Below are 12,145 nucleotides of genomic sequence, written 5' to 3'. Positions count from 1 at the left end.
GGAGCGCAGGGGTGGCCGGGGGAGGGGGGGGCCTAGATGAGAATAGGTTCCAGAACCGCTGATTTAACCAGCATTCTTTCCAAAATGGATGAACAGGGATGGACAGAGGGCCTCAGGAAGGAGGAACAGAAGTGAGGATAGAGGCATCTCCTTCCCTTTCTCCGGAGACCAGACCCTACAGAGGGAAGGAGGCATCTGGAAATTACTGACCTCCCCCACACTCCTCACTGGGAGATTTAGCTTCTTTTTTATTTTTTACTTTGCTCCATGAGATGGATGGGATTGTTTCCATTTCACAGGCTACAGATTCCGAGAGGTGACCAAGGCTCTCTGAGGACACGTATGGAACTGGTCGATCTAGAACTCAGCCCTCAGGTAGCCTGGCTCCGAGATTTATAAACCTGCCCCACTCTTCCCAGTCCTGCCCTGCCCCTCCGGGCGAGGCCCACGTTAATAGATGTTCCATAAATATTTGTGGAATTGAACCGAACCGAGCCGCTGAGCTCATGCAAGCCCCTTTCACCCTGACCGGGAGGAATCCTTTGAGGGTCCGGGTTATGGAAAGAAATTCTCTAAGGCACCAAATAAAATCCTGCTCTGAGGTGCAAGGAGGCCTTTTTTGAAATTAATACCTAATAAAGTTTACACGGACCCCCAAAAGGAAAAACAGAAGGGAACTGGAACAATAAAAAAGCAGAGTAGGTAGATAATAAAACTTCACAGTGCTGTCTTTCATCCGGGAAGCTCAAAGCGTTCACAGGCTCTAATTACGTCTTCATCCCCACGGCCCCGTTCTGAAGTCGGTAGACGCGTGTTTAACAGCCCCCTCATTTGAGGCACGCACAGGCTTGGGTACCAAAATCCATAGCAGTTCTCCCCAAGGCAAACAGAGCACAGAGCAGAGCTGGAACCCGGGTGCACAGCCTCTTTCCCCAAACCTGGGTTGCACGTTACCACGAATGGTGTCCCCTGGCTCAGCAAATAAAGCCGAGTTCTTCTTTGAGAAGTTTGGGGCTCGGGGGTCAGAAGGTCAAGAAATGGGTTGGGACAGAGCCATGGAACTGGACCTCACTTTTGCCTGCACACAGTCTAAGTCCCTCTTTCTCTGGGTATAATTCTATGCGTATTCTTTCATTCAGGCATGTGTTCATTTGTATACCTCAGTGGGTGCTCACAGCCCTGAGGGCCCAGGGGCCTGGCCTGGGGCACCCACTGTAAGTGTGCCACACCAGATAGCAAGCACCTCTGATGGTGGAGGCTGGAGAACAGCCATCCATGAAGGTCTGGGGGTAGCTGCTGCCGGTGGGCACAGGGGATGAGTCTCAGACAGTTGGGGACGGGAAAGGCGGCTTAATCGCAAAGGAGTGATCCTTTCTTTGCTAGTTCACGTCCCACCATCGTGTCATTTCTTGGCTTTAAAAATATAAGAATCCAAATTGCACACGGCTTTTTAATGGCTCTCCAATGCCAAATAGCATTAAGCACAAAGTCCACTGGACCTTGAAGCCCTTTCATTGTGTGGCTCCATCCAGGCGCCTGGTCTTATTTCTTGCTTCTCCCCTAATTCCTGTACAGTGATTCTCGACTGGGGAGCCGCAGTCCTGTGGAGGGCTGTGGTGTTTCTGCGAGGGGTCCCTAACTCTCTGCGCCACACCCAATATGGGCTACGGCCTGTCTCCGTAGTATGTAAAGCCAAGGCTAACGTGAAAGGGTTGTCACATTTCTAGCAGTTCTCCGTCATTGTGTGTTTTCTTGGGTATAAAGTTCAGTAACTCATACAGGAAAGGGCCTGCACTGTAGTAGTGGTTTTCAAACTGGGATCCAAGGTACCCCTCAGAGAGTCCCAGCGGTGATGGAGCCAGAGCAGATGGAACCCCGCCCTCCCATCAACACACACAAGTACCTCATCTGCCCTCCTTGTAAAGTTTTACTTGAAGAAAGGACTCTGCTGGGAAGGGGAGTGGAGTGGAGTTTACAAGCAACACTGAGGATGACGTACACATCCTTCTAGCCAGCCCCTTGCCACTGTTCAGTGGCACACAGTAACAAATCTGCAACACTCCCGGTGTGCCTACCGTGAGCGAGCCGTGGGGTGTGCACGAGGCAGTGGTAGGCATTCCCGCTGCCCAGACCCACACAGGACGCACCCTGGGCTTGTTAGTGTCTTAGATGCCGCAAGTCCACCTGGCTCTTGGAGATAAGAAGCTTGTACAGGAGCCAGTTCAATCGTCAATGCAAAGACAGCACCCCCCTTTGTATATGCAGTGCAACATTTACTGCTGTCTTGGGAGGGAGAGGGAGTTCTGTCCACAGCTCATCCTTGCATAATGTCATTTCATTCAACGTGGCTTCATGACAACACTAACGAGGAAAAAGAATCGATTCCCGGACAGGACCACCGTCTCAGAGGAGTTCACACGTTCTCCCCATGTCTGCGTGGGTTTCCTCCCACATCCCAAAGATGTGCGTGTGGCGTGAACTGGTCTACATTGTCTCGGTCTAAGCGAGTGTGGATGTGGGTGTGTGGGGGCCTTGGGATGGATCCCACCTGGAGCCCTGAAGCTCTGATCATCCGGAAGTGGCTCCGACCACCTGAGAACCTGAACTGGAATAACTGGGTTGGAAAATAACGATCTTACTTGTTTTTATTCTTCTTTCTTAAATGTATGTAGAGCTCACATGTATTTCAATGTTTAATATTAGAAGTGTTTAAGGTCTTTATTTACAAGTTTTGTGACCAGAAATAAGTATAGAAACTTAACTCTTGGTTATATGAATTAGCCTATGGTAAAATTGGTTTCTTTAGACGTCGTTTTGCTTCAAGTCACAGTTTCCAAGAACTGATCCACGACGTGAAGCCATGTGCATTTCTTTATTATTATATTGTTAAAGCCAAAGTTCCCAGAGGGATAGCGTTCACCAGGGGCTCATTTTCATCTCCTTTCGTTTCTACCCAAATTAGCTTTCGCTCGTGTGGCTGGGGCCTCCCACTCAGGCACAGTTTGCCCTCGGGCATCCTGGGCCTGGAAAAAACGGGAGTGATGGAGGTGGCAAAGCAGGATGCTGAAACAGGACTTCTGGAAATTCTTCAGCTGAATAAAGAAACACCCCTCCCCCCAACAATCCAGAACAGAGCTCATTAGTGGGTGAAACTCAGGCCGGAGTTTGGAAGGAATGCCTTTGTCCCTGCTTTTCGTGCTGCCATCCACATGTACTTTTAAAAAGCTACCTTCCCAACACTCAGGCCTACAAACTGATGGCACACCTCTCTGGTACACCAACGCCCACTAGAGCCAAGTGAGAAACAATAGCAAGCAGACCCAGACCTGTCTGTCACAGCTGTAACTGAGCCAGCTGGAAAATAGCTCTGTGTGTGTGTGTGTGTGTGTGTGTGTGTGTGTGTGTGTGTGTGTGTGTGTTCACAGGTGAATGTAAACTTCTTGGCTCTCAGTTCCTGTGTGCTGGGGATATGTTGAGGGGGCATAAATTTCTGTGTGTGTTAGAGAACGTGACTGGGAGTGCCCACAAGCTTAGATGCTCAAATTTATATATGGGGGGGGGTGTGTGCAAGGAACCAAGGGGGAATTTCAAGAACAGGAGCATATCTGCATATGAACACATATTTCTGATTATGTGTTTGGGGGAAACTGAGGGGAAATTTTGCATTCAGGTGTGTGTGCATGGTGCACTGCTCTGTTGGAGTCCCTGTCACCTTCAGGCCATTCATAGTGGGTGGTGGCTGTGCGTGCATCCAGGTGTGCAGAGGGGACGCTGAGACAAAGTTTCAAGAGTCTGTGAAAATTCTCAGAAAGAAAAAAAAAAATCTGGCAACTCCCCATACCACAGGTTGGTACACATTCAATGCTTGTGAAGTTCATTTCCTGTATGAGTTACCAGTCCTTGTTTATACAGGATACAAAATATGGTTTAGAGCAAAAGCTCCAGGTATGAGAGGAGAGTTGAGGGAGAGGGTATTTCGAGAGGGTGGGAAAGGAGAGTGAATGGGGTTGGTCACTGCCCTGTGTTTTTTGAAGGACCAATGGAATCAGTTTTCAATATTAGCCCACAATTCCCATTCATCTGCTTGGGCGGGCGAGAAGGAGCACTCTTATTGTAAAACCCTGCCCTTTTTCAATGCTCTGAAGCCATGTTAGCACCCAGACCACTCAGCCAATAGCAGCCAGACGTTCTCATGTGTTTATGTGTTTTTAAGCTTGTCTGGCCTGCTCCATTCAGCTTTAGTTTGGGAGCCCAGCCCCAGGAAGTGTTTATGAGCTTTCTCACTCGCTTCATTCTGGCCCGCCTTTAGATGGCACAGAAGGGGAGAGCAGACCTTAAGCACTCTTTATCTGAGGGCCCCCGACCACTCAGGGTCCTTGGACTGGCATCTGCAGCAAAGTTAGAGTGTGGCCCAACCCTGCCGTGGCATGTGTATGGGCAGACATTTCTGCACGCTTCTAGATGGGGAGAAATTGTACTCTACAAACAACTCCTTGGCATATGACCTTCTCAGATTCTGTCTTGCTGGTGTGTTCATCCATGTGGCACCTAGCTTGTAATGAATGCTCAGTGGCTGCTAATTAACCATAGTGCATTCTGATCTCTTCCAGGGCCATGAAGCCATTACCAAAGTCAACAGAGCCAACAATCATTCTTCAGCACAGCGCAGAGCCTGGCTGGGCCAGGTGTCCTGCACCCTGCTGGGGTCCTGATGCTCCCGGGTGGGAGTCATAAGCCTCTCTCTGCTCCTCCTCTAGTCTAGATTCAAGGAAGTAGTAGCAAAAATCTCCTGGCTGTTGGGTTCCACGGAACAGAGAGCCTGAACCTATCAGAAACCAAGTGCAGACAAAACAGAGCTGTGAGGCTTATACCCACAACCCCTTGGGCTGATGGAATCAAAGAGTTCCCCTCAGGAAATATGCTAGAGGCCCACTGAGCGGTAGAAGTCACAGGAACCATGCCTTGTCCACACAGACAGTCTTCCTTGGCTGTTCCCCAAGCTCAAAGCCCTGCTTAAAGCCATTTCTGAGCACAGAGTTCCTATCAATGGGTGGGACCCAAAGATGCTGAGGTGTGGGAGCCTGCGAGCTGGCAAAGCCCTCACAGTTTAAGGCTTAAGCTAAAGGCTAAGCTCTTCCCCACAACTCCATATTGGCTATGAAGCTGAGTATTTCTACTCCTCGCATCCCCCCACCTCACTTGTTTAAGTTGCTAAAGGCTAAGTTCTTCCCCACAACCTCTGTTTAAGTTGGTAAAGGCAATTTACATGCCCTTCTCCACACCTCCATGTTAGCTACGTTTACCCTTTGTTTTGCGAAGTTAAAATGGTATGCAGGGTGGAGGGTTTTCTGCACTTGGGAGAATTCTTGGGTTGCCTTAGAAATGTGACTTTCTATCAGAGATCTCTTTGATTTGCTAATGACTTTGCTCTGCCCTATAAATAAAGCGGTTTGAGGGTGGAGATTTGCTCTTGCAAGCTATCAGCTGTGCAGAGACCTCCCAATCCCATCCTTTTTCTCTCTGAGTTTATTTCTTTGTTCCGTACTGTTCTCACTCAGGACCTGGACAATTACTAGATTTTCTGGTCCGCGGCACTGATGGGACATTTTCCAGGTTTTGCCCTGGTCCAGTGTAAGACTTCAGTCATTTATGGTGAAAGAGTTTGCTTTGTATCCCACCCTTGCACAGTTGGGGTCCCTCCATCACCCCCAGGCGATTCACAATCTTTAGTCACTTAGACACCTTAGGAAAATAGCAGGACTCTAAAGATTGGGCCATGTGACTCCTCAGTGACTTCTGAACCTCCGTTGAGGCACTGCCTAAAGTTCAGGGAGAAGCTCGCCAAGGGAAAGGGGCCTGAAGATAGCAGTGGATATGGGGGCAGTGAGACAGAGACCATTGTCCTGTATAGAACCTCTCAGCTCCTGTTTGCTGGGGACCTAGACACAGAGGTGGCAGTCTGTTGACCTGTGATTCTATTTAGAGCCCAACATAACCACCTTCCAGAGTGTTCTAGGTCACTGTGATGGCAGCATGGGAAGATGTCCTGCCCTGGCCAGAGGGTCCCCACCTGGGAGCAGGGCCTGGCTCCGGAGGAAATGCGTCCCTATGGAAAGAGGCCTGCATGTCCCCTCCTGCTCCGAGGCAGCATTGTTCTCGGTGTCATCGTTTGCTTGCCAGGGCTAGTCCCTGAGAGGAAGCTGACTTCTCAGGCTTTCCTGCTTGTCCCCACAACGATCCCAGCAATCCTCCCCGCGAGGCCTTGGAAGGGGGCCTGATGGCGTTTCCAGCCAGTCACATTTGCATTGGAGGCTCTTTACACAGGTTTCCGTGCAAAGGGATTTGCTACTAGGGAAGAAGGGGTTCGTTCCTTTTCTCTGTTCTCCCCAAGCACCCCTGTACCCCTCCATCACTCTGCCTGTCCTGGACTCATCATTCTCCCCTTCCTGTGTCTTCCCCTGTGAGCCTGGAAGTCCCTGAAGGCCAAGGGCTGTGTTAGAGGCACACGTAGAGGACAGTGGAGGGCAGCCTGGGGTCCTAATTGAATGAGGGTCAGCAAGGGTCCAGAAGGCCTGGGCTGGGTAACCCCCAGCACTCACGGGCCGTTGGGCCTTAGTGAGAGGTTCTTTTCCAGAGGTATGTGCAGTCTGGCCTGATTCTCATTGCCACCCACTGATAATCACTGCTACGGTTCTCTATCTAAATAACGGGGCTCTGTGATTCTGAGCCCCTCATTGGACAGTTTGTAGAACCATACATGAACACACTTTGTAAAGCTGCCGATGCAACACGCACAAGGGAGTGGCGTTACGTTAAAGGGCCCGGCTCCCTGCATTGAGCGGAAAATCCTTCTGTAATGCAAAGGCCCTGCTCTTCCTAACAGTTCTGCCTATTCCCCCCCCCCCATGACCTTCAGTGAGGTGCTTATCAAAGTGACTCTGTTTCTTCATCTGTGAGACGAGAGTGTGGGGTTCTCAGGGATGTGGCCCGTAGCCTTAGTTTGCTGACTCCTGCGTTAGCTTATGATCAGTGCCCAGCAAAACCTGGGACATTCACTTACTGAAAATAGGTGAGTAGAGGGGACTTTTCCGGCTTATCCAGATCCTTGATTTTAACTCTGTTTCCTCAGGCCCGGGGGCTGGGTTCCTGCCGTGGGGGTCACAGCAGCAAGACCCTCCCCCCCTCCTCTTCACTCCCCTCCCCCCAGCTTTAAGAGAGTACAGGCTCATTCAAACCCACCCGCTTAATGGGGAGCCGAGTTTTTGTTCCTTCCCAGATCTGTCCCCCTCCCCTTCCCCATCTAGGGCCTTTCCCTTCCATCCCATTTGTGGGACACACAATTTGTAATCTCCTTAAAACCAAAGCAGCGAGGTCTCTGATTCATGTAGATTAAAATCAGCTGCAACCTATTAATGGCCCAGAGCCCAAGACAGATCTTAGGAAACAAAAACACTGGACCAAATTAGACTGAACTGGCCCCTGTCTCCAGGGGAGGGGTGGGTGGGTAAGAGGCTGGGGTGAGGGGAGTGGCCATGTGGTTTTAATTAATTTGGATTCTCATCGTGAAGTTCATTCACCCAACACAAAGCATGTGTAGCATCATGGAAGCGGTCAGCCTTGGAGCTGGGCTCTCCCTGGTGGAAGCCCTGGTCCTGGGGGGGCTGGTGGTGTGTCTGTAATTAACAGGTTTCAAAGTGGTTATTTTGGAAAAGAGAATTGCAGCCATCAACCAGCGTCCCTGGGCCTTCAACAAGGCCCTGGTCACCTGCAGCTTTGGAGAGCTTTGGATTCCCAGGGTCTTGTTTGAGAACGCGAAGTCTCCATCCAACCATGGGTTTTATTAGGCGGATGGTTGCCGTGATTTTCACCATGTGGTTTGGTTACTGGGATCATCAAACTGTTGCTGTCTTCCTAGAGTCCCTGAGAACGTTAAAACCAAAAGGAAAAGAGGAGCCCTGGCCTTTGTGGAGGTTCATAACATACATGGGAAAGGGCTGCGGGAAGCACAGGCTGGGAGAGGCGGGCAGCAGGCGGCACCCTGTCCTGACCTCACGTCTGAAGAAACTGAGGCCGAGGGCGCTGTCCCCGCGGAAACCGGCCTGGGCTCTTGCTCTCAGACTTCTACCCGGTGTTTTTGTTTGTTTGTTTGCTGCTGTTGTATTGAGGCTGAGAACAGAGTTCGAAAAAAGTAGAGACGGAGACCAAACTCTACTGGGTTTGGTGCTTGGGGACACGGCTAAGAGTGGGAGGAAATGGTCAGACTCACACGCAGCGCAGGACGAAATGCCGCAGAGGCAGGGACATGACCGGCCGTGCTGAGCGTTTCCATGGCGCCTGCGGGAGGGGGGGCCATCCTCGGACAATGAAGGGGCTGCACTGAGACACTGACGGGACGAGTGGCTGCAGCCCTCACTCGGCACCCACAGCCCCGCGCGGCAGAAAGGAGGGAAAGAGGTACGGAATCCCACAAGCCACAGAGATGATTTCTTACCACTCTGAATATAAAACCTCTGAAACCTGGTCGAGCTCCAAGAATCACCATATGGGGGTGACAGGAACTTTGGTTAAGCCTGTGTTATCTGATAAATGGAACACTAGCCTGGCTTACTTCCTGTTTTGATGATGGCTACCTTCCAGAACCTTCTTTCATGAAAAATATTCTGGGAGAATTGCTCGTAATTAACTTCTGGTGCTTAAAAACAATGGATGGTCTCCAGAGGAGCAGGCCTTGCTTTCAGCAAGACACAAGCAAGACCTGGTCCGCGGGAAAGCCGCGAAGGCACGTTCAGAGAACTGGAGTGGCACACTGGGAGGGGAACTTGAGTACAGCTGGGGCAGGTCTTTGTTTTACAGATAGGGAAACAGATCTTGGAGCTGGAGTAGGGTGTCCGCCCACGGCTTCTGACTACCAAGGTTGGCTCAACTAGACCATTTGTCACCTTTCCCAGGTCCCCTTTCCCTTGACATTTTCATTTACTCATTCAATATTCATTGATTGCCTCCTATGTGGCAGACACTTCTAGGCCCTGCTACTTTTGTTTCTTGGATGGCTTTAGAGGTGCAATAAGAGAGATGACTTTCTGTAGGATATATAAATATTAAGGAAAGAAAGGAAATTTTGCCCCCCCCCCCCCCCCCCCCCCAGATCTAGGTTTTAGGAAAATTTTGTGAGCCTGGCCATCCTTAGCAAACACGTGCAGTTCTGGGTGTGCCTTTTAGATGGCTGAGTGATTTCATTGTCATGTACGGTGGAACTTACCTGGGCTGCCTCTGCTTATAGTCACTGCCTCACTCTCACTCTCCTCAGCCATCGGGGCAGTCTGGCCCATAGGACTCTGGGGGTGAAAGTTGTCAGGGGTGGTCTGCACCCAGGTCTGGGCGAGTGCTGGTCGGAGCCCAGGCCAGTTGAAGGCACGTACGTTGTACGGGTACCTCGGTCTGCACCCAGGTCTGGGCGAGTGCTGGTCGGAACCCAGGCCAGTTGAAGGCACGTACGTTGTACGGGTACCTCGGTCTGCTTCCCATCATCCTCCCCCTGCAGCTCACTTGTCAGTCCTTTGCTCTTGTTTACCTCTATGTGAATTATTCCTCTATTATAAATCAGAAAACCTGGCACTGAGTGTTGGATTATCTGTGAGCTTTAACTTTCCCAGGGCAAAAGAAATAAAATCAACAAATCCCTTTGTTTCTTGTGGCTCAGTACCCAAATCATGGACACACTGATCTGTGTGGAGTGAGCCAAGCCCGAGCCTACCCCACCCTACCCCCTCACACTCACGGCCCGCGGTCCTGCATGCCCTCATTCACTGATTTCACTGATTCATTCAACAAATACTCAGTGAGCACCTATGTGTCAGACTGTATTCTAGAGGAGATACAAGGGAAAAAAAGAAAAAGACAAGGTCCCTCTCCATACCATTTATATCTTAGTGGCAGTGACAGACAATAAGCAAACAAACCAACCAAATATATCATATATGTATATGCCTTGAAAAAAGCAGAGCGAGGTTAAGGGATAGGAGTGAGGAGTGCACCACTCTACAGAGGGGAGTCAAGACTTCTCTGAAGAGGTGACTGGCAGAGACTGAGTGAAGAGAGAGGAGACCTCAGTTGATCCTGGGAAAAGAGCCTTCTCATTAGTGCAGAGGCCTGGGACAGGAACAAGCTTGATAAATTGGGGAACAGCATGGAGGTCTGGAACTGGAGCAGAGGGAGTGATGGCGACAATAATGAGACGGACATAAGGACAGAGAAGTGGGCAGTGGCCAGCTCAAGGACTGAAGACTTTAGCTTTTGTTCTGAGCATCGCGGGGTGTATTTGGAGGCTTCAGAGCAGGGGAGCGGCGTGCCACAGACGGACAGCGGGAGGCAGTGGAGAAGCCGAGGAAACCATGACCGCCCGGCTCGGGATGAACGTCTGCACTCAGACACAGCGCCGTAGATGATGATAGCCGTGCTCGTGGGCGGCGCCCGAAGTAAAAACTTTTGAGGGCTACATGTTTCAACAGGGTGAGGCTGGGCCTGGGAGCTCACTACCTCTCTACCAATTAGTCTTAAGCCCCAAAAAAGGAAATACTGCTGTTTAAATAGCAGGGTTGGGACCCATGACTCATAGAACCCTCAATCAACCGGACCACCACTGGTAGGCTCTGGGAAGTGGCTGGTGCAGGGTCTCAACCCCCAGCTGGGCTGTCTGGCTGCCTGCCAGGGCCTCTGTTGGAACCCCCAGACGTGCTCAAAAGAAGCAGGCTCAAAGGCAGACCCCGCCTTTAGAGGGTCTGGCTTTATTTCTGGCTGATTGTATGCTATCTAGTCAGATTCCTTCCCAGGGCCTTAGACTTTGCAAAGTGCAGGCCACCTCACTGGGGAGCAGTGGCGAGAAGGGAAAAGTCATGGACTCTGACTTTTCAGAGGCAACCCTTGCCTTGCCGTTTAACAAGCTCTTATCTTAACAGGCTTCTAAAACTGCACTATCCAATACAGTAGGCAGTAGCCACTAGTTGCATGTCTATTTACATTTAAAATGAAGTGAAATTTAAAAAAAAAAAATCAGTTCCTCAGTCCCGCTCAGCACACGTCAAGCACTCAGTAGCCTCATGGGATGGTGACTTCTGGTATTGGACAGTGCTGATACAGAATACTTTCACCATGGCAGGAAGTTCTGTTGGGTGGTTTCACTTCTTCAAAAAGAAAGTAACCCATGAGAAATGAACAAGTTAACACACACAAAGCGCAGGGTACTCCACCTGGTCTTATTAGAGGGGCTCAGGAAATTGACAGTCACTGTGATTTGTCATATGAATCTCTGTCCTGGCTGTGCTACTGGCTGGCTGTGGGGCCAGTCATTCAACCTCTCTGAGCTTCAGTTATCTGATCTGTAAAATGGGAATAACAAGTGATGCTCGGTGTATTTCTCATAGCATACCATGACCCTGTTGTTTCTCAGTTCTCCCTAGACCTGTGAGAACTGCATACATTGCCGACTCTCAGCTGACCTATCTAGACCTAACTTTGGTATCTCCATACTCAGCAGGAAGCCTGACTTCCATAGTGGCTCAGCAATGGATTCTGAGGATTTTAGCCATTTTGAAGAGTTTGAGCCTGGCTAGTTGTATGAAGTTCTATTGAGACAAAGGGGCAAGTTTGATCAAGAAAAATAATCACTTGATTCAAGTCAGATGTTTGCTCTGCTCCGATGCTCTGCAAGCAGCCCGGCCTCGGGCCCCCTGGCTTCCTTACCTACGGGTTCCTCCTGGGGGTGCCGCCCCCGGGGAGAGGCTCTCAAGCAGAGCTGCTATCTGGGCCTCCCATCATTCTTCCTTTCTCCACTTTGGGATTTTGTTGTTGTTTAAGGTTTATTAACCGCAGGAGGCATTTGGTGGGTGGAAGTTGGGATTTGCCTGGGGCTGGGAGGAAGTCATTTTCTAGTCCAGGATAAGGTGTGGTTTAAGAGTTGAAGCTGGAATCCCCTTCACCTGTTTCATGCATTTCAGGGGAGATTTGTATTCAACTCCCAAATTACCTGCTAGGATTTCTAGACCTGAGATCCTATCTCCCCTGGCTGTTTTCTTTCATTTCCAATTAGAAAGACAAAGGGGGGAAAAAAGAGAGTGAGAGGCTAAAGAACAATATTCTTGTACTCTTT

At 50.1% G+C, this 12,145-nt stretch overlaps 1 protein-coding gene across 1 annotated transcript in view; it reads left to right on the top strand.

The window, feature by feature from the left end:
* The window catches only part of RAD51B (RAD51 paralog B), a 603,012-nt gene extending 598,060 nt beyond the window's left edge, over positions 1-4,952 (top strand). Inside the window, exon 11 of the mRNA XM_066388052.1 lies at positions 4,611-4,952. Within this exon, the coding sequence (XP_066244149.1) occupies positions 4,611-4,618 (8 nt within the window). The 3' untranslated portion in view covers positions 4,619-4,952. The remainder of the gene's footprint in view (positions 1-4,610) is intronic.
* Positions 4,953-12,145: the final 7,193 nt, after the last annotated feature.

This window comes from Saccopteryx leptura, chromosome 6, assembly GCF_036850995.1.
Source record: "Saccopteryx leptura isolate mSacLep1 chromosome 6, mSacLep1_pri_phased_curated, whole genome shotgun sequence".
Taxonomy (NCBI): domain Eukaryota; kingdom Metazoa; phylum Chordata; class Mammalia; order Chiroptera; family Emballonuridae; genus Saccopteryx; species Saccopteryx leptura.
This window is presented reverse-complemented; position numbering and strand designations above follow the sequence as displayed.